General features: G+C 42.1%; 1 protein-coding gene across 1 annotated transcript in view; it reads left to right on the forward strand.

The window, feature by feature from the left end:
- LOC122789761 (AMME syndrome candidate gene 1 protein-like) overlaps nt 1-22,821 on the forward strand; it is a 1,107,107-nt gene that overhangs the window by 81,308 nt on the left and 1,002,978 nt on the right. The window contains exon 5 of the mRNA XM_044057198.1: nt 20,950-20,976. Coding sequence (XP_043913133.1) covers nt 20,950-20,976 — 27 coding nt within the window. The remainder of the gene's footprint in view (nt 1-20,949; nt 20,977-22,821) is intronic.

Consider the following 22,821-nt stretch of genomic DNA (forward strand, 5'->3'; position numbering starts at 1 on the left):
AGAAGCAGGGGCAATTAATTCAATATTTCAGAACACTGGCAAATTACACCAGGCTGACTGCAAGGAAAATCCTGCAGGCTCTGGGATTCATGGCATCTTGCATCTTACTAATTCCATGTGCAAAGCTGCATATGAGAAAACTACAATGGTACCTAAAAAACATATGGTCTCAACACAGCCACTGTTTGTAAACAATAATACCACTAATTCCATATCTGCAAAAGGAATTTCTGTGGTGGGCTCAAGCATGCCAAACAAACACAGGTCTTCCATTCAGCAAGCCTCAAGCAAATCAAGTCATCACAACAGACGCCTCGGACTACGCCTGAGGGGCGCTCATGACAGACCGGTGCATTCAGGGCAAATGGATCCAAAAAGAAAAGCACCTTCACATCAATCAAAAAGAAATGCTAGCAGTGATAAATGCTATTACAGCTTTCAAGGACCTTCTACAACCAGGCCAGCTACTGATAAGAACAGACATCACCACAGTTATGTGGTACATAAACAAGCAGGGAGGAACACATTCTTATCCCCTATGCAGACTGGCCATGTCACTTTGGAACATGGCCATGGACTGACAAATGGAACTACAAGCACAGTAATTGCCAGGCAAGGAAAACACGCTGGCAGACAACCTAAGCAGGAATATGACAGATCCACACGAATGGAAGTTGCATCCAAAAGTTTTTACAGAAATAACCCAAGAATGGGGAAGGCCAGACATAGATCTTTTTGCCTCCCACAAAAACCGTCAATTGACAAAATTCTGCTCAAGGATCTTCCATCCAAAGGCCTGGAGAGTGGACGCTCTCTCTTTCAGTTGGACATCAATGACAGTTTATGCCTTCCCACCTCTTCCTCTGCTGCCCAAAGTCCTATTGAAGACCAGAGCAGACAGACCAAAGATGATCCTCATTGCTCCGGACTGGCCAAGGCAACACTGGTACCCACTCCTGAGGAGCCTGACGCATTCCCCACCATGGACCCTGCCTCTAATGCCTCTTCTGACTCAGCACAGCTTCAAATCTCTTCACAGTCAGCTGAAAACACTCAATCTAGCCGCATGGAAGATTCCTTAGCATCGCAGCAGGCCCTGCTCTCCAAGGTGGTGCAGGATGTCATTTTGGAGGCCAGAAGGCCATCATCTAGAAAAGCTTACTCTGCAAAATGGAAATGTTTTTTTGTTTGGAATGAGAAAAAGGGCCAGTGCCCTGGAAAACTGAATTTACCTCAAATAGTACAATATTTGACTGAGCTACTAAGCAAATGGACTTTCGTTCTCCATCAAAATCCATGCCTCAGCCATTTCTGCAGAATACAACACTGATCCACCTTTATTCTCTCACCCTCTATTAAGACAGTTCCTCAGAGGGGCTAAGAATTTAAGACCTCCAAGAAAACAACCAATACTTGCTTGGGAATCTTAATTTCATTCTGGAAAAACTGACTTTGCCTCCTTTTGAGCCAGCTGCCGCATCAGATTTACAATATTTGTCCTGGAAAAAAGCTTTCCTTCTGGCTATCACTTCAGCTCGTAGAGTTTCAGAACTACAGGCTCTTATGGCTGTCCAGCCTTTTATCATCTTCCATCAGGACAGAGTTTCATTACGTACCAACCCGTCCTTTATGCCTAAAGTGGTATCCAGGGTAGATTTAAATCAGGCCATACATTTATCTACTTTTTATCCTAATCCCCAAAACAAAGGAGAGATTACTGCATTCCTTGGACATCCACAGACAACTGCGTTATTATTTGGACAGAACAAAACCTTTCAGAAAATCAGAACAGTTTTTTGTGGCCTATGCGGTAGGAGTTCAAGGAAAGTCAATATCCAAACAGACAATCTCAAAATGGATAGCCTCACTGCATACGCTTTTGCTATTCCTTTCATGGCAAAACTGTACCTACAAGCATTAAAACTCATTCTACCAGGGCCACAGCCACCTCTGCAGCCTTCCTCAGAGGAGCTCCTACCAAGGATATTTTAGAAGCAGCCACTTGGAGTTCTGTGCATACCTTCTCTAAGCACTGCAACCTACCATTATACTCCAAATCTAGAGCAGGCTTTGCCACTGCAGTCTTGCAGGGCATTTTGGCTCCTCCTAGCTCCACCTAGTGCCTACCACCCCTTTCTTAGCTTTGGGATTCTACTCATCTGTTATGACTGCAGCTGTATGCACGATGAACATAGTACAGTTTTGTATCTACCATAAATGTAGATGTTCGAGTGCTAATACAGCTGCAGTCCAGGTTTCCCTCCCTCCTTCCCCTCTAGGGGTCTTCTTTTATGGTGTATTTGCTTGCAACTACTGGTCTTTGATTATATTGCATTTCATTATTACATAATTTTATGTATTGCCTTCTTTCTGGGGGCACCTGACATCTGGGGCAAGAAAAACTGAAGAAAATGGTGTCTGCTGGTTCTTTTTATACCCCTGTCGCACTGACGTCAGGGAAGAAGCGATGACAACTGACGCCGGACCTAGACTTTGGAATTCGGCCGACCGAGGACCTGCCTGACGGCAGGAGAACCCATCTGTTATGACTGCAGCTGTATTAGCACACTCACATCTACATTTATGGTAGGTACAAAACTGTACTTTATGAAACTTGCACATGGGTATGTACTTGGAGGTCAAGGAAGAATGAATAAAAGTAAGGCCCAAATATTAGCCAGATTCTTTTGCTAGGAATTTTAAAAGAAATAGAAAATTTCTGCTCATCTTATCCAGAATGTGGAAAACAGTTCTGCAGTCTACATTCACAAACCATACAATTGTAGTGCCTATCACAAAATAATGTGACATTGTTTAGCCATTAGTAAGATCTAACAGTATTAATATATTTCATAGACTGTTCCATAAAATTTTCAGGGGCTGTGCCACTGTGTATGGTTAAGTCTATAGCCAAGGAATTGGCACTGGAGTGGGTATTTAAAAAGATGCATGCATTATGTCAAAATGTATGCAGCAATTGTTACAATGCTATTTAAAAAATGTTTAGTTGATACACGCACATCTATAAATAGAAAAGAAAACGGACCATTCTAATAGTTTTCCATTAACATACATTATACATTCCATTTATGTCCTGTCTCTCTCTAACAACTGTCATTCAGGCCAACATTATGTAAATTGCTCCATTCCTGCCTTCTTTAAAACCTCACTCCTCCTCCTGAGCATTATTCTGCATGCATTCCTCCCAGACATTCCATTTATTTCTATGTAATTTGCTACTTCCCTTTCCTAAAGATCCATCTTCCAGTTCTTATCTCTCGTAATATTCAGTATTTCAAAATAGTAAATTTTTTTTTGGCAGCCAACAGAGTTAAACGTAATGCCTTAATACGTAAAGGCAATTCAGATCCTGTTACCTCAGCTAAAAAAATTTTCTTTAGTTATACCCATTTGCTCATCCAATATTTCTGGCAGAGTACTGAACAAGGAATTTTTAAAGTTTGCCAACTCATTACATTACTAAAACATATGTTCCCAGTTACCTTTCTTCTCGTCACATCTCTAACATTTGCTGTCTACTTGAGGAAAAATTCCTTTGAGTGTGCTTGGGGTATGAAAATACCTATGAAAACATTTCTGAGCAAACATACTAAACATTCTGGACTTTGGATACTTGGGAGACTGCCTTCATCGGTTTCCTGTAATCGGGGAATTCACTACTGTTTACTTGGGAGCCATACATATGTCCCCTCTTTGCTCCCTTGTAAATTGCTTGTACAGGCTGTCTTCCCAGTCTTTTTAACCTCTGATTCTTATAGTTGTCAGCAGTATTTTATATGCGTTACTACTTATCCCTTTTCTAACAGTAGCTTTTTTCAATATGACAAAAGAATTTCTACCAGGGGAAGGTTTTCACTTAGGACTCCTCTGTTCCTTTATCTCTGCCTGTACTTTCAGTCCATGATAGGGAAGGCAGCTTCTAACCTGCAGTCCAAACTATTAATTGGTCTCATCCCACTCTTTTGCATTTCCCCATCTAGTTATTTGCTTTCACTGCCTTTTCTTTTTTTGCCAGTTTTCTTCAATACATTCCTTCCCCCTTGCCTATTTTCTGTACCTTTAATTGTAAAATCTCCTTTCTTTAGTCCCAAGTTGGCTTAGTTCTTAGAATACATTCTGCAACTTCGAGAGTATAGTAATCTGTATGGTGGTGGTTCTCCTTAACGATCTGCATCCAAAATGCCACATCTGTCTCCATCTTTCCTCTTTTCTTGAACTCCCTCCTTGTTTTATCATCCCTTTTCAATTAGAATTATAAGTTTCTCCTTGTATTGCATATATGAACTTTAACTGCATAACTCTTCAAATCAGGTAATCCCAAACAACCTTGTTCTATTGAGAGGATCAGTCAGACTGCCAACCAGTTACGAGTGGAGTTCCACAGGGATCGGTCCTGGGTGTTCTCCTGTTTGGTATCTACTTCTCAAAAGTCCAGTCCAACATGAAGGAACTCTGGTTGACAAAGTTCGCAGACGATTGTGAGTTGGGAGCCATTATTAACTCCCCAAGTGATGTTGACATCTTACAGAAAGGCCTCGCTGAGACCAACGACTGGTGTCAGAACCATGGCCTTAAGCTCAATGCCAAAAAATATCGTCATCCCCTTTGGGAAAAACCCAGTTCCCATGAGCTTCCATATCGATGGTAGTCCACTGGGCACAGAAGGCGTTATAAGAGATCTGGGAACACAGGTTGACAGCAACCTCTTTTGACAACCACACTGCCACTGTGGTCAAAGTCCTATGTGGCACATGTGATTGCTAAAGATTTTGTATCCAGAAGAGAGAGGTCATTGTCTCCCTCTACTCTTTCCTCATTAGGCCAATCATCGAGTATAGTGCCCCATTTGGCATGTACTTCTCTAGACACCTGCAGCTGGAGAGGCTGCAAAAGGATCCTAGGCCTTAAACAATTGTCCTATATGAACAGACTCAAAAAACTTCAACTATTCTCTGTGTCATATCGCCTACTTTTAGGTGATCTCTGCTTGACTTATAAAGCCATGTCTGATCCAGCTCTGTTAGAAATGCTACATCTAAAGCAGTCCCAATCCCTCTGCAACATATGCTACAGAGATCTCAACCTCATTGCCACAATCAACAGAATGTGCTGGAGGGACAGGTTCATAACCCAGAGACTGCCCATGCTATGGAACAGACTTCCCATACTTGTCAAACAGAGCACCTCACTGGCCCTCTTCAAGAGAAATCTTGATAAGTGGATGGGAAATAGAAAGTTCCCCCCGGGGATCACTCCAGTGGCTGTACTCGACAGATGCACGGGAAACTAAGGTCGGGTGGCATGATGCCAGGGTAATCCTATGGGCTAGTCTTGTAAAGGCTCCAGGGTCATTAGCCTAATACAGACCTGTAAACTTGTGAACTTATCCCACTTAACTCTTTGCCTCTTCCCTTACCAGATACATTCTTTCAACTCTTCAGTTATTGTCTACAGCCTCTTCCAGTTGATATCAATATGCCTGAGTGTATATAAAACTGAACGGACTAAAATCATTTTCACTGCTTGTATCTTACTATCAATATTCATAAACAAGCGCTTCCAGTTTCTCAGTTTTAGTATAAATGTTTGTGTAGTTTCTTCCCATGTATCTTTAGCTTTCATAACAGAAACATTTTTTTTAATCTATAATCCTAAATACTTTATTATATCCTGTCCTCATAAATATGGGTGCTGCTGAACCGTTTCATGTGTAGGTACGCAATATATGGCTGTAGTCTGTTTTATCTTCATTAATTTTGTATACGAAAAAGAATTGAAAATGTTTCAGAATGTTCCAAAACAGTGAAATATATTTTTTTCTCTATTTATCAAGTATAAGGTATCATTTGCTAATAGCTATTTTTTTCTTGATTACCATATCAGTTATATCCACTAATTTCTAAGTCACTTACTTTCATTGCCAGTAGCTCTAAATGTAAAGCAAATAACTGTGTGTGTGTGTGTGTGTGTGTGTGTGTGTGTGTGTGTGTGTGTGTGTGTGTGTGGTGGGAGCGCTCCTACTTTCTTCCTCAATTCAAACACATTTCAGCAGAGAGACTCCCATAAGTCTTGCCTCAAATCCTTCATATATCCTCATAATTAACCATCTGATGTTGTAAATCTTTATTCATTCCTTTCTGTTAGGACTTTGGTTCTATCCTTGGAACTGACACGGCTGTTACCTAGCTCGTACCAGCCAAAAACTATCCGCTACAACCTACCTACAGTGCCCCTCTCATAGTCTCTCCATATCTCGTTTGCCACGTTCCTCGTCAGACATGCCATACCTTCTCTCAGCTAAATGTTGGCTGTTTGTGGCTTTTTCTAGATTTTAGTGTGTTGTAAGACAGTTTTTTTCTTGTCTCTAGTTTTTTCCTATCTCTACTTCATTATTTCCTGACTAAGCCCTACCCTACTACCTTTGGTAGTTCTTCGTGCTATTGTTAGTACTACTCCCTCTCTCACTGCCTTAGTAGGCCCTTCTCTTACATTTTAGTTTGTTGTGTGGTTAACTCTGTATTATGTTGGATAAGGCCAAGCTTGGTTTCAAACAAAGTGATGTGTGGACGTAAGTTGCCCAATTCTGACCCTCACGCCCAATGTGTTTACTGTTTGGGCGTTGACCACCTTAATGTTTCTTGCAACATTTGTTCTAGCTTCAGCAATCGTACGTTGGCTGAACGCAAGAACAAACTTATCCTTAGGGGTATGTTAAAGTCGCCCTTTGTGGAGGCTATTTCTGGGACGAAGGTCTCGCCACCTAAGCATAAAGACGTTAAAAGACATAAGGAGAAACTGAGTCTTTCAGTTCCGACATCCACGTCCTCCTCTGAACGGAGTAGACAACGGGCTTCTCCCGCACCGTTGGACCAAACAACTTTGGTACCAGAGTCCTTGTCTTCTCCCTCAGTGCCGCCTTTGATTTTGACTCAGACTCCTTCCAGTGTTCCGACCTCGGCACCATCTCTCATGGTGCCAACCTTATTTGTGACACAGGCCCCCGACTATTGTACCTGCATCGATACCTTTCCCGGCACCAATGTCTTACACGGCTTCTCTGGTAATGACTCCTTTAGTTCCGAAGATCGAGCACCTTCCAAGAACTAGATATTCTCCTTCTTATGACCCCCTTTTTGGGACAGCAATTTAGTCCCTTTCTTGAGAGACCAGACTTCCCATCAGCAGCGTCCTTCAGATCCACCAGGAGTCTTGGAACAGGATGTAGTGAGGGTTGTAGACCAGCTTCTGGCAGCTAGAGGATTAACCCCCCCCCCCCCCCAGACCAGATGTTCTTCTTGATTCATTGTTGCAGTCATTACATTTGGGTAATCTGCTGGCAGGTTGCCCTCAGTCAGCCTGAATTCCAACGTCTTGGGTCCTGCGTCGGTTGCGGTCTCCTCTTCCATGACGTCAGGTCGTCGGGGGTATAAAACATGCAGCCGACGCCATTTTCTTTAGTCTTTCTTGCCATGCGGTGCCCGAAGCAGAAGCATTTCACAAGCGCCAGTTGGCTGACTAGTGAAATATTCGAGTTTGAGTTTTGGAACCGAAGTCTTCACTAAAGCTAAGTACCCCATTGGGGAAACTTTTTTCTTGCTTTTTACCGATGTCAGAAAAAGTTAATAATTGTATTACTTGTGGGAAGCAAATACCTCATAAGGATTTCCATTTATACTGTATTCCTTGCCTAGGCCCTGATCACAATGTGCCTGGCTGTCGGTTTTGTGCTAGATTTAACCAACGCACTATTAAGCGTCTGTATATTTTTGCATCAAAGTATTTTGGAAACCGATTTAACTACCCAGAAATGTCATCTGATAGCAATCAGACTACCGGAGTACATAAAAAAACGCAAAGAAAAGGACAGGGAAAGGCAGTCGAGATCCAAAACCGACAAAGCTTCTCCTAAGCCAGTCACCGGTACTCAGTGAGGTGCTTTCTCAGCCCCTGATACCCACTACCTCAGAGTCACAGGCCTCTACCGACACCCATGTGGAGTCCGGCATGCCACAAGATACTCAAGGCATTGGACCGACGGATGTATCACCCTCGGATGGGTCTGGAGCCGCTGAGCAGGCACCGGCTTCTGAGTGTGTATTTAGACCTCAACATTTGTATACCAAACTGACGACAGCTGCAAAACCAAAGACAAAGGCAACTTCTAAAACTAAAAAGAAACTACGCATGAGCCACGTGCACAGGCCTCTATGCCTAAAAAACAGATTATCAAAATGGCTGAAGACCTTATTACCTTGATCAGGGGTACCCATCCCCCTCCAGATAAGAGGCCTAGGCAAGACACTGATTATGAATCTTCAGATCAGGTTTCTATTTCTTCTGATTCCTCTTCTGATCTGGAATTATCTATACCTCCCTATGAGGATTCTGATGCTGAGGAGTCTATTCCACCTGCAATCTCCTCCAGAGGATTATTCATTTGGAGAAGCCTTGCATACTTTGAGGGAGCATTTTCACTGGGAGAGTCAAGACTTCTCAGAATCAAAAGAGGCTCAGGGATTTCTTTCTCCCTCAGCACAAGCCTTTAGCCATTTCCCCTGTTTTAGACATTGTGGATGATGTGTTTTCGGAGTCTAGCGTGACCCATGACTCCTTGCCTCCAGCCCCCAGTAAGCCTGACACCCTGACTCGCATACATTTTTATTTAGAAACCCTGCTGCTGATCCTGAAACTATTTCACAGGGTCCAAAGGGAATTAAGGCCTCAACAGCAAAAAATCCTACCCCTTCTGACAGAGATTCAAGGGCACTTAGATGGGGAAAAAAGGTTTATACGTCTGCAACCTTGGCAGTTAGGGCCTTAAACTGTCCATTTCATATGCTTAAGTACCAACAACATGTTATGGGATTGCTAAAACAGAAAATGATGATTTCAGAATGTGCAGAAAATAAAGAATTGCAGGAATTATTGCATGCAGCTGAACAAGTTGGAAAGCATACTTTGCAATGTGGTTTTGATTCCTTAGAGGCCTCCTGCAGGCATGCAGTTACTGGATCTGTGATTAGGAGGCATGCCTGGTTAAAGGAACAAAATTTGCCTGATCATATTAAAGCTACATTGCTATATGCACCTTCACAGCATGATTCTCTGTTTGGTATTAAGGCAGAAGAGGTTTTAAAGAAAATGGAAGACAAAGCTAAATCTATGCAAACTGTTAAAGACTTCTTACAAGTGCAGCCACCAAGATTCAGTAGACAATGGCCTACAAAAAATTGGTCCTTTCCTGTGTCAGAGCTCAAAGGGGCAAATCCAGATGCCCAAAGGGTTCCAGATACCCAGGTGCAAGATTCATACAGGTCAGAGCAATGGGGTGCATCCACCTCCAAATCAGGAGGAGATAAAGCGCAAACCTACAGAAAACAGTCCCAATGACTTCCCTCTGCCTACACCAAGCACTTATCTTTTGACAGCCCCCTTAGAGGGAAAATTAGCACCTTTTGCTCAAAATTGGCAGTTAATAACCCAGGACAAGTGGGTTCTAAACATAGTATCACAGAGATGTAGATTCCATGTCCACACTCTGCCAATGGCAAACGGTTGGCCAGATCTGCCCAAAAATCAATGGGCAGAGGCACAGAAACCGGTTATGTCCCTCATGGATATGGGGGCCATTCAACCAGTACCAGAACAGGAAAAAGGACAAGGTTTTTACTCAAGGCTGTTCTTGGTACCCAGAAAGGACAAGGCCTGGAGGCCAATACTGGATTTGTCAATTTTGAACACATACCTGGACATTCCAAAATTCAAAATGCTGACTTTGCAGCAGCTTCTGCCCATGCTGGGCAAGAATGCTTGGCTGGTGACATTAGACCTAAAAGAGGCATACCTGCATGTCCCAATAAGACAGTCGTGCAGAAGATACCTCAGATTCAAGGCTGGCTTAATGCATTACCGATTCTATGCACTGCCCTTTGGCTTATCTACTAAGCCCAGGGTCTTTACGAAGTGCCTGGCACCAGTAATTGCATTGTACAGACAAAGTAGTATACAAATATATCCTTACTTGGACGACTGTCTCATTCAGGCAGAGAACAAGGACACTCTTCGACACTTGGCATTTGTGAAAAGGCTTCTAACATGCCTAGGGTACATAATAAACGAAAATAAATCGCAACTGGTACCCTGTCAAAAGATAACCTTCCTGGGTGCAAGCTTGAATACAACTGCCCAGATGGCTTACTTCACGCCAGACAAACAAAGGCAACTGACTACTTACTTCAAACTGATGACAACAAAGACCCATTCTTCTGCAAGACAAATTCTGCAGGCTCTGGGCTTCATGGCATCCTGCATTCTTCAAATTCCATATGCAAGACTGCATATGAGGAAACTTCAGTGGTACCTAAAATGTTTGTGGAGTCAACATTCACACAGTCTGGAAACAATGATTCCTCTCATTCCCTGCCTGCAACAGGAGTTTCTGTGGTGGGCAAAGGCCTGTCACCAAAACATGGGGCGGCCCTTCTCTCTACCCCCTGCCAGCCAAACCTTAACAACAGACGCATCAGACTATGCCTGGGGGCCCACGTGGCGTATGGGCACCAAATCAAATGCATCTACATATCAACCAGAAAGAGATGCTAGCTGTTCAAAATGCCCGAACAGCCTTCAAGGACTTACTTCATCCAGGACAACTACTGATAAAGACGGCCAACACCACAGTCAGGTGGTATATAAACAAGCAAGGGGGCACACACTCATACCCCCTTTGCAGATTAGCCATGGCACTGTGGGACACAGCTTTGACGTACCAAATACATCTTCAAGCTCATTTCCTGCCAGGAAAACAAAACACTCTGGCAGACTATTTAAGCAGAAACCTTATGGATCCTTACGAGTGGAAACTAAATCCACAAGTCTTCAGCATAAGAGAAATGGGGGAGCCCAGACTTAGATCTATTTGCCTCTTCTCAAAATTATCAGTTGAAGAGATTCTGCACAAGGACTTATCACAGGCAAGCATGGAAAGTGGCCGCCCTATGCTTCAGTTGGAAAAACCTATCAGTTTACGCCTTTCCTCCTCTACCTCTTCTACCCAAGGTCCTCCTAAAAATCAGACAAGAGAAGCCAAAGATATTAATTGCCCCTGACTGCCCCGCCAATACTGGTACCCAGTCCTAAGGAACTTGTCTCAATACCCAGCATGGACCTTGCCTCAAAGACCACAACTACTGTCGCAGTAAAATAATCAGATTCTGCACAATCAACTGCAGACTCTAAACCTGGCAGCATGGCTAATCATGTAGTCATACAAACAACACCTCTCAGTAAAGCTGTGATGAATGTCATTTTGGAAGCCAGAAGGCCTAGCACTAGAAAATCTTATGCTGACAAGTAGAAGAAATTTTGTGCTTGGAATCAAGCACAAGGAATTGATACAGCAGAACCAAATATTCCTTAGATATTACAGTACTTAAGTGAGATGCTTGACAAAGGCCTATCTTTCTCATCAATCAAAATCAATGTCTCTGCCATTTTGGTTCATTACAACACAGAGGCACCAATCATTTTTCATCCTTTACTAAAGCAGTATCTTAGAGGAGCTAAAAATTTAAGGCCCCCTAGAAGATCACCATTACTTGCATGGGGACCTCAGTTATGTGTTGGAAAAGCTCACCCTGCCTCCATTTGAACCAGCTGCTGCTGCTGATATAAAGTTCTTGTCATGGAAGACAGCTGTGTTACTAGCAATTACTTCAGCAAGAAGAGTTTGATCTACAGGCCCTCATGGCTGTAGAGCCTTTTATCATATTTTACCCGGACAGGGTGTCTGAGGACAAATCCTACTTTTATGCCTAAGGTGGTTTCCAGTGTAGCTCTTAATCAAACAATTCATCTGCCAACTTTTTATCCAAATCCACAGAACAAAGGGCAGAGAATTCTGCATTCCTTGGACGTACACAGGCAGCTAAGATCCTACTTGAGCAGGACTAACGCTATAAGAAAAACTGAGCAATTACTAGTGTCATATGCTGCAGGATCAGAAGGAAAGGCTATTTCAAAGCAGACAATTTCAAAGTGGATAAGCCACTCCATCCGTTTCTGCTACTTATACCATGGTAAACCTGTGCTCAAGGGCATTAGGTCTTATTCCACCAGAGCTGCAGCTACATCAGCAGCCTTTCTCAAAGGAGGACCAACCAAAGACATTCTAGAGGCTGCTACTTGGAGTTCTGTTCACACCTTCACAAAGCGTTACCATTTGCCTCTCTAAGTCCAGGGCAGGCTTTGCCACTGCAGTGCTGCAGGGCCTTATAACAGCAGCTAATGCTGTTTAGCTCCAGCCTCCCAACCATAGCTTTGGGATTCTACCCAAATGTAATGACTGCAATAGTGAAACACGAAGAACATAGTACAGTTGTGTACACTTACCATAAATGTAGATGTTAGAATGTATTCACTGTTGGAGTCCAGGTTACTCGCCCGCCATATCCCCCTGTCATTCTGAAGTTTATCTTTCCTTCTCTATCTTCTACAACCTATGCGGTGTATTTGCTTGTAGATGAAGGTAAAGTTTATATTGATGAATGTGTGTGTATATATATATATATATATATATATATATATATATATATATATATATATATATATATATATATATATATAATATTGCTACCGTATTGGGGCACCTGACATCGGGGGCAAGAAAAACTAAAGAAAATGGCGTTGGCTGCATGTTTTATACCCCTAACGACCTGACGCCATGGAAGAGAAGACAGCAACCAATGCAGGACCCAAGACTTTGGAATTCAGGCCGACTGAGGGCAACCTGCCAGCAGATTATCCAAATGTAATGACTGCAACAATGAATACACTCAACATATACATTTATGGTAAGTGGACACAACTGTACTGTCTTCCCTCCCCCTTGGAGCAGAAGCTTTCATGACATATTCCCCTGTCTATCCTCCTCTGACTTCCACCCGGGTTTTGGAGACTTCAGTACCGATGGCCATCACGGTACATACTCTCTCGGCGCCGACAGTGGAAGCTTCCCTGTCAGCACCTATTACTCTTGGCGCCATGACTCCTTTGGAACTGGGGCTCTCTCGGAGCAGTGATTGGGCTGTTGGCACTGTGGCACCTAGTTCGCCACTGATTTTTTTCTGTGGCGCCGTCTACAGCCACAGCTCTCCTGGCAGCTGCCCATTCCTCACCTGGAGGCAGGCTCTTCGGGGCTGGGTGTGACCCCGGTTCCGAGGTTGTCCTTCTCTGTTCTGGGCTCCCATCCCTCCTCGGGTGAGCCTGCTTTCCAGGTAATGGAGAAGGGTCCTTGCTTCAACAGGCTCGCAGTTGACACCACTGGCATTGGAACCAGAACCCCCCTCTAGCTTGCAGCTGTCTCACCCTCTTACTCTGGAACTTTGGTCATCTACATCCTGGGTGACCCCACCTGCAGATGAACTCATTCGACTTATTGTGCAGCGTGCCTGGAAGGCCCCCTGACAACATAGAACCTGTCCACCAGAGGCCAGATAAAATTTTGTCCACCCTGGAAGACCAGCCCAGTTGGTCCAAACAACTGGTAGTCGATTCCATGGTCGTGGCGGTGGCCTTCAAGAAGGAACTGGTGGAAGATAGTTCCACTGTTCATCCCCCGAACAGGGAGTCTCGGGCTGTGGACAGACTGGGGAAGCATACCTATGCTTCAGCTACCTTTGCCATCCGGTTGCTGAATTGCCTGGCACACTTTACTCACCTGCAAAGAGACTTAATTTCTGAAATGTCTACCTCTTTGGCAGAGGTACTGCCTGAGGAGGTGCTTGATACCATTGCCTCTAACTGGGGAAGCGGACCTATGCTTCAGCGACCTTTGCCATCCGGTTGCTTAATTACCTGGCGCACACTACTCACCTGCAAAGAGACTTAATTTCTGAATTGTCTGCCTCTTTTGGCAGAGGTACTGCCTGAGGAGGTGAGTGATACTGTTGCCTCTCAGCTAGCTACCTTGGAATCCATCTTTAACTCCTCAATGCGCTTGATTTCTTAAACTACCAAGGGGGCAGCTGGAGCAGCCACATCAGGCATCGTTATGAGTTGACATGCTTTGATGTGTTTGTGTGACTTCGCAGACCCCTTTAAATCTTCCTTTGTCAACGCGCCTGTTGACGAATCTTCCCTTTTTGGTCCCAAAGTAAGCGAGACACGTTTATGTAGTGAGAAGGACGCAAAGACCTCGTCTGCTGTGGGCATACATTTTTCCACCCAACAGAGGTCCTACTCCAGGAATCCGAAGGTTGGAAAATTGTGGTTCAAGAAGTCCCAAGGATCTTTTTGTGACATGTGTGACGAGCAATCCCCCCGTGGCAGAGGGGGCAACTCATTTGGAAGATGCCTCTTTTGGTGCAGAGGGAGTTTGCATAACCAGGGCGCTAGAGATTCCTCCTCTGGCAGACCCTTCCAGCTCTCCTAAACAGCGGCAGATTGCTTTCCTCTGGAAGCAGTCTGGGGTCATTTTTCCCTGCACCTACAGGCCTGGCAACTCGTAATGGATGCGTGGGTGCAGAGGATAATATCCAGAGGCTATCGTATCCCTTTCGACCTCACCCTCAGACCTGTGAAACGGATCCCCAACCTCCCACCCGGTCAGAGGGAGGTCGCAGGCTTAGAAATTGAAAAGCTGCTAAGAAAGAGTCATCCAACCAGTCCCACCAGACCAAAGAAGATCCAGCTTTTACTCTAGGTTCTTTTTAGTGCCAAAAAAGACGGGGGACTAGAGACCAATCCTGGATCTCAGTTTACTAAACAAATTCATCAGATCTCAAAAATTCCGGATGGTCACGGTACAGTCCATTCTCCCCTTTCTGGGGAAGGACAACTGGATCTGCTGTATAGACCTCCAGGACGTGTATTACCGCATAAAGATGGACAAACGCTCTTGGAATTTTCTCTGCTTCCAGCTGGGAGCCAGTCATTGTCAGTTCAGGGTACTGCCCTTTGGTCTTTCGACAGCCCCCAGAGTGTTCACCAAATGCTTGCCAGTCGTAGTAGCTCATCTCCGATTACAAGGATTCCAGATGTTTCCATATCTAGATGATTGGCTCCTTATCGCCACATCCAGGAATCTTCTCATTCTCAGTCTGTCTTACACTCAAGGCCTTGCTCTTCGCCTAGGTATCACGATCAACATGGACAAATCGCACATGTCTCCATCAAGAGCACTGGAATTCATTGAAGAGATCTTCGACACAACGTCCTGTCAGGCTTCCCTCCCTCCTTACAGACTTTCAAAAATAAGAAACCAGATTCAAGTCCTCCTCCTGCAAACATTTGTACCAATATGTCTTGTATTACAACTATTGGGCTGTATGGCAGCAACCATTACCTTGGTACCACTGGTGAGGTTGCACATGAGACTATTGCAGTGACTCCTCTCATCACAATGGTCGATTTTAACTCACCCACTTGACCACATGATATACCTTACAAATCTTTGCTAGAAACAAATGCTTTGGTGGATGAAGCCAGAATCAAATCTTTGGTGTCTGCTGTTCTGTCTTCCCCAGCCCAGGGCCATGGTGACTATGGACGCTTCCCTGTTGGGGGGAGGGGGGGGGCATTTCCAGGGAAAGACAGTCCAGTGCACCTGGTCCCCCATGGTCCCCCATGGAGGCCAATTTGCACATAAATGTCCTGGAATTGAGGGCAGTTCTCTCAGCGTTGCAAATGTTCCACACATCCTTCCGGGACCATTGCAATTCAATCGGACAACATGTCAGTCGTCTGGTACATTAACAAACAAGGCAGAACCAGGTCTTACCCCGTGTTGGGAAGCCATGAGAATTTGGCATTGGGGATGCCTTCCTACCGCTTTCTCAATGCAACGCACATTCCCGAGAGTTCCATTCTTATTGCAGGCAATCTGAGCAGGAAGATTTTGATGCCTCACGAGTGGTCCCTCAATCCTATAATAGCAGACCACATCTTCCGCCATTGGGGCAGGCCTTGCTGTGACCTGTTTGCTTCTTCCCTAAACAAATGCAGAAGCTGTTTTGCCCTGACCCCCCCCCTCGTGGGGAGTCACCGAGGGATGCTCTGACGCATGATTGGCCCCCCGGGTCTGCTGTATGCCTTTCCCCCGTTTCCCCTCATCCCGAAATTCCTCCAGAAAGCTCAAAGGTTGAGAAGCATAGTGATCCTCATTGCCCCTTATTGGTCCCGTCAAGTCTGATTCCCTTTCGTATGGCCTCACCTTATTTAAAGCCTGTGGATCCTGGATCAATCCCAAGGTCTACTAGCTCATCCTTAGGGACTGGTTCGCCCCAATCTCCATAGCCTCAAGCTCACAGCTTGGTTTTTCCACTTCTGATGATTGGCAGGCTACCTGATATTTCATCCCCTGTTCTTGAGATTCTTCTGGCTTCGCACAAATCTTCCACCAGAAAAATTTATTCTAGTAAGTGGACAAGGTTATCTAGATGGGACAAAGCATAACATAGATCCCTTTTCCATGCCTATTCAGAAGATCCTACAATACCTGACTACCCTATTGCACGCAGGAGCTTCAGCATAGACAATTACAGTGCATTTAGTAGCTATTGCAAATTTTCACAAAGAAACTGACAATTCATCTGTTATGTCACACTAACTATGCAAGACCTTCATGAAAGGAGTATTACATATTAAACCTCTGGTCAAGCCTCCTATAGAGCCATGGGACTTGACTTTGGTGCTTCAGTCATTAACAAGTCCTCCTTTTGAGCCTACAAACTCCTGTGATATAAAATTTTTGTCTTGGAAAACTCTGCTTCTAGTAGCCCTTATCTCAGTGACAAGAATATCTGAGTTGCAGGCCTTGAGTGTCAACAGACCTTACTTGATTTTTCATAGGGAAAGTGTCCCTATGTGTTGACCCCTCCTTTTTGCCCAAGGTCATTTCTGGGTTTACCATTAATCAATCTATTGACCTACCTGTTTCCTTTCCTCCCCATTAAAATAGAGGAGAATATCTTCTGCATACCCTCTATGTTCATAGGCAACTTCGTTTCTACTCAGACAAAACTAAATCTGTCAGAAAAATAGATAAATTGTTTGTGGCCTTTGTAGGACCCAGATTGGGTAAGCCTGTTTCCAAAATGACCATCTTTTTGGCTCAGAAACGCTATTACTTTCATCTACCATCAGAACAAAGTGTCCTTACCTTCCAAAGTAAAAGCTCACTCTACTAGATCGATGGCTACTTCAGTGGCTTTTCATTACAGAGCCTCTGGATGATATCTGCACAGCAGCCACTTGGGCAAGACCTCATACCTCTATCACTCATTACAGATTGGATTTGGCCTCCAGGGGACAAGCATCTTTTGATTCTATGGTGCTCAGGAATGTCCTTCCTTAGGGCCACCCAGGACTTAAGTAGCTGGGGACTCTGTTCTAACAGTAAGGAATGAATAAAGATTTACAACATCAGATAAAGAAGTTACGTCTTACCATAACTTTCCGTCTGTGTTGTAGATCTTTATTCATTCATTACTTCCTGCACTCCTTCAACCCTTCTTGGACTCCTGGTGGACTTTAGGCTTTCCTTATTAGTTAAGGTAACTGCTCAGACAGAGCCTCCTACTATCACTATTATTACTTCTATACTATAATGGCGGGCAAACTCGATCTGAAGAGACTATGAGAGGGGCATTGCGGGGTAGGTCTTAGCTGAAAGTCTTTACAAATCTGGTTCTGAAGCAACATTTTTATAAATTTCTTCAGAAGTCTACCTGCTTTTGTTGTTTTTCCTTGTAGGGCCCCACACATCCTCGCTTTGCAAATAAAGTTCCAGTCCATATGTGTTAGTAATATTCCCTACTGAAAGCTGACTATTTCTCCTAATATCCCCTTCAGCTACATAACAGTTTTGGAGGAATAGAAATACATGCCAGCATGATCATTTCTCCCTTGCCAGTAGCTCTTTACTACCACAAATCTACCATTAATGTTTTTCCCCATCTTCTGTCACTGCTGGAGCCTCTCTAGCAATCATATTACTGTCCTTTTCTCTCTTCCTGATTCTGCTAAATATTCATCCTGAAATCCTTTCTTTGCCAAATTTACGGGCTCATTTCTTCCCAAATTTGCCTACTGCAGTATTACTACTATTGAACTTCCCAAATTTGCTTCCTGCAGTATTCCTACTATTGAACTTTGCATTTCAGAATATCATTTAGTAACCTTTTCATTGTTTATATCGGTAAATCCATTTACACTCCAAGATAATGTGGCTAGAGAAGCCTTTATGATAAAAAGTTATTGTTCCCACGTATTATGCATGACAGTTTTTTTGAATGTATATTTTCAACTTCTGCCTTATGTGCACACATTGTTTGGCGGGCTTATATTTTATATAGTTTATTCTCATCTCCATTTGAACCTATGTCACATTTTTCACGACTCTCTGCCTTAATGAAATTTCCACTAACAAAAAAATCTAAATACATTTTCAGAACTCCCTCATCCCCTATTAAATTAGAGCAAACAGACAAAAGTACATATAGTTTCAACAAATAAAGTTTAATCCCTCGATAGAAGCAGTTGCCCCAAAATGACGACTGCACCTACAGGCATTAAGGTAATCCTTGCTAAATCACACTTTAGTCTATTTCCCACTTTTTTGTCTCTGTTCCACTCCCATATGTGAAAAACTGCTTGCATACTTTCAGAAGACATTAACTTTTAGCTCCAAGAAAAAGTGTGCTAGCTACCTTTAAAGCTAAATTGAGCACTTTTCTGTCAGAGGCATTAAAGTATTAAAGCTGCTGGGGAAGCTGCTGTCTCCCTTTCACTTGCTATAATTTTAGACTTTATTTTTCACTGTACTGTTTGGAATTGTAAATATATATTTTGTATTTCCCTCTGCTAGGAATGCTCAGAGCTCCCAAGATTAATAGCTTGCACAAGCAGACAGCTCATCTTCAAATAGTAGTAAGCAGTAAGTAAAAAAAAAAATAACTTTGTAGATGCATTGAAGGAATCTATAAATTTCTTTCAGAACAGAATGTACAGAATTCCCTGAGCCCCTGTCTTTGGCTGCAGATATGTCCTCATGGGGGGAAAAAGCAAGCTAATATATTTGCAGATATGTACAAAATAGCATTTTTGTGACTCAGTATTTTGTCTTATTTTCAAGCCTATTTGCTTAAAAAAAGTGCTTATAGTTTAAACCAAGAACATACATCTAGACATCCATTCTTGTAAAAGGTAGAAGGAACACTATCTCAATTATATATATATATATATATATATATATATATATATATATATATATATATATATATAGTCTGTAAATTTTATACCCCACCAGCCCAAGAGCACATTATATTAATTCAAAATTTGCTGCTTTCCAGTCTCTTCTCTTGTTATACTGTAAAGAATATATTTTTTACAAGTAAGAAAAAGTGCTCGTTAATTTGTGCATCTTAAATTTCTACAGCAGTCATTCAAATGATCCTCCTCCCTACATTTAAAGTACCCTTGACTTCACACTATAAAAGTCTACTTTACAGTTTAACGTGCAGTTTATGTAATGAAATGTTTTACTCGAAACACTAATACTGTTGTACTGTATTACTACTTTTTCACCTTTAGTCCTTATAAACTTTCAGGATGTAAAGCTAGATTTATGCCTTACAGTCGTCCTGCCGGTTTAACAGAGTCAAAAAAATCCAGTCTTTCAAAGCCACCCTTTCTTTCAAAGCCATATTTCACAAATATGTTTGATTTATAGTCTCCCATTTATTTATTAATTTCAGTATTGCTGGTCATCTTCCTGTTCATCTCTACCTCCCAACACCAGAATCTCAAGTCCAAGGTACCTGTAATACTTATAATCAACTCCTGTGCTTTTTCTCTATCTTAAGTATTTTCCTTTGTAACAATAGAAAAGGGTTTCACTGGCAAAGGCTATCTTGAGCTTTGTTCTCAGAAGAATGAGAAGCAGATCCCCCTCTTGATAGCTAGCACACTTTTTGTTGGATAAACTTTATTTCCTCTTCAATCTGTTCTATGTTAAAAAAAAAAAATCTTTGATACTCCATAAAAAAAAAAAATATTCTAAAGATAGCTGGATACAGCAGCTTGGATCTCTCATCTGCCTGTCAGCATTCCCTGATTCCTTTGATGTGCAGCGAATAGTCATTTCACACAAGCACACTGCTGTCTGCAGTTTTTAAGACTGTTCCTATCTGCCATAGATTTGTAAGGATCAGCTCTTTCTTTTGGTATGCTTGCATCTTTAGTAATATAGGTCTTGGCTGCTTTCTTGTGGCCAGGTTTGGAGCAATACACTGTCTTTCAGTTGACAAATCTTACTGTGGAATGCCAGCCAGTCCAGTTCATTATTTGTGCTTTCATAAACTGGAAGGAGCAAACTGTTAATTTCCTCTGATACAGCAGAAAATATCATGTTTTCTGTGCACAACCAAACAGCCCTTCTGAAGAAACTTCATACTCTGCCAATTTTTTTCTTCATTTCAAGCTCTGAATTTTGCAGTATTATCAGTTCATCTGAATAGCTAGTTAAAGCTTCTGTTTTGTTCAGCCTTTTGTTTGAGTTAATATATTCCTGCCATCTTTCATGTATTTTTATCACCTTTTAGTACATTTAATTTGTTTTGCTTCTAAGTTACTGGAAACGGTCTATTATACAAAAGCTAAAGCTTGCACTGCTTTTTGCTGAATACATGCAGGATTCTTCCCACTCACTGTTTTCTCTTCACTTTTTCTGGTTGATTTTCTTTCATGTTCTTGGAATTTCTTCTTTGCTGGCATACAGGTAGTTTACTTACTAGCCATTAAATGAATTTTACCCAGGCTGTCCCTTTCATTGGCACTTTTCTGTTTTCAGACAGAGAGCTGAAGTTAAGCAGCTGATTGGTGTACAGCCATTTTGGACATGGGGACATAGTCAGATAGTAATTGGTTGAGTCTTGGTACTTTCAATCAAGTGAACATGTTCCTGTTAATATACATATTTATACAACCCGATCCATTTGCTGTATTTTAAGAAAATGTTGACCTAAATTTTTATTTCAGCTCCTGTACTATTAAAATAGTATACATACTATCAAATATTTTCATATACTTTCTTTAAATTTTCTCTCTCTAGTTTAGTCTTTCTCGGTCCCCTTGATATGTCCTGACTATTACAGATCAAATATTAAGTCATCACCTGTAGTTAAAATGAAAACTTGCATCCCTCAGAACCTTTCTCAAGTGGAATGTTTGTCTTGGCAGGCATATAAGCATAGGCTAAAGTAAACCTCATTCACTGCCAGTAAACTCTAGCTATCACAGTCTACCATTATCTTTTTTGGCGCCCCTCTCTCTGTCAAAATAATTACTTCCCTCTTTGTCCCTAACATTCTGCCAGGTATGTATCCTGAAGTGCTTGCCTTATCAAGTGTACATGTTCATTCCTGTCCAAGTGCCTCTCTGATAGCTTTGCTATTTGTACCCTACACTTTTTAATGTATGTCATTACCCTTTTGCTTACCTGTCCTTTTAAGGCTGTTTACATTTCATGTTAATGTTGACAGAGCAGCCGTTCTAATAAGTAAACATTACTATCTCTAGTTATGTCTCCCAGTTCTTTTACACATAATATTCAGTTTGGCAGCTTGTGTAAACACTTGCAGTTGGGAGGTACAATTTTTCATCCTTTATAGAAGTCATGCTACCTTATTTTTAAATATTGCAGTTAACGTGCACAATCTTCCCTTTTTCAACCTTTCAGTTTCTAACACACACCCAGAACTGTGTACAATTTAAAAGGAAAGAAAAACACAACCTTTTCAGCTGGGAGCTACTGCAGTAGCTGTGTGGCAGCTCATGCAGGCACTACCTATCTAAATGTTGAGTTTGTTCATGCTGCAGCTCTTATCTCAGTTTTCCCCCTATTCATAGTAATTCACTGGCATATATTTAGTATAATATTAAATATTGCTAGTTCTATGAAAAAAGTCCGTTACCAGCCTTCAAATGATAAACTAATGTTTTAACTGTTTATTCAATGATTTATCATGGTGTAGACTCTAAAGCAGTGTTTGCATTTAGAAATTAATAATCACCCTCTTATTTTATTGGTTTAATTTTTCCCTTTTCAGTAAGCTCCGTGACAGTGATGCTTAGAACTGTAATTAGTTCTCTTGCAGGAACCACTGAAAAGTTACATGCAGGCACAATGACTAGTCAGTTTATCTGCCTTATTTCAAGTGTATGTGGTTGCAGATGCCATCTAAGATTTAACATTTTGTCGCAGTTTCTTAACTTCCTCCCATTTTTTAAGCTTTTTAGCTTAGAAATGGGCTTCTTTTCTAAATCTGTGTATTGATCTTTTGTCTGTAATTTACATAAACACCTGTTAATACTTCGATATTTTTTATTTGAGCTGTTCAGTTCTTAGAAACAAACTCACCCCCAGCAGCTGCAGTGCACATACTTCCATTTTACACATCAGTTGTGCATCTTTTCCTACCCTGTATACAGTGTAACCATTTGCTTCATATAGTCATTTAACTAATTGTGTTTTTACCCAGTTATTGCTCCATTTATGTAATTGGCACTCAGATCCATCTGATGCAAGATTGTTACAATATTCTGTGTGCTGTACTTTGCTGAAGTTTTGAAAGATAACATGCACTGGTCAGAATTGCTGTGCAGCTAAAACACAGCGATTATTTATACTTAGTTCCCTCAATAGTTTAAAAGAGTGAATGTAGTTCATACTTGTGTTTTTATCATGCTTCAACAGTCCAGATACTTTGCTATAATATAATTACATTAATAATTTGCAGTTTT

Source organism: Protopterus annectens, chromosome 15.part0 (assembly GCF_019279795.1).
Source record: "Protopterus annectens isolate FY-2018-M chromosome 15.part0, PAN1.0, whole genome shotgun sequence".
Lineage (NCBI taxonomy): Eukaryota > Metazoa > Chordata > Ceratodontiformes > Protopteridae > Protopterus > Protopterus annectens.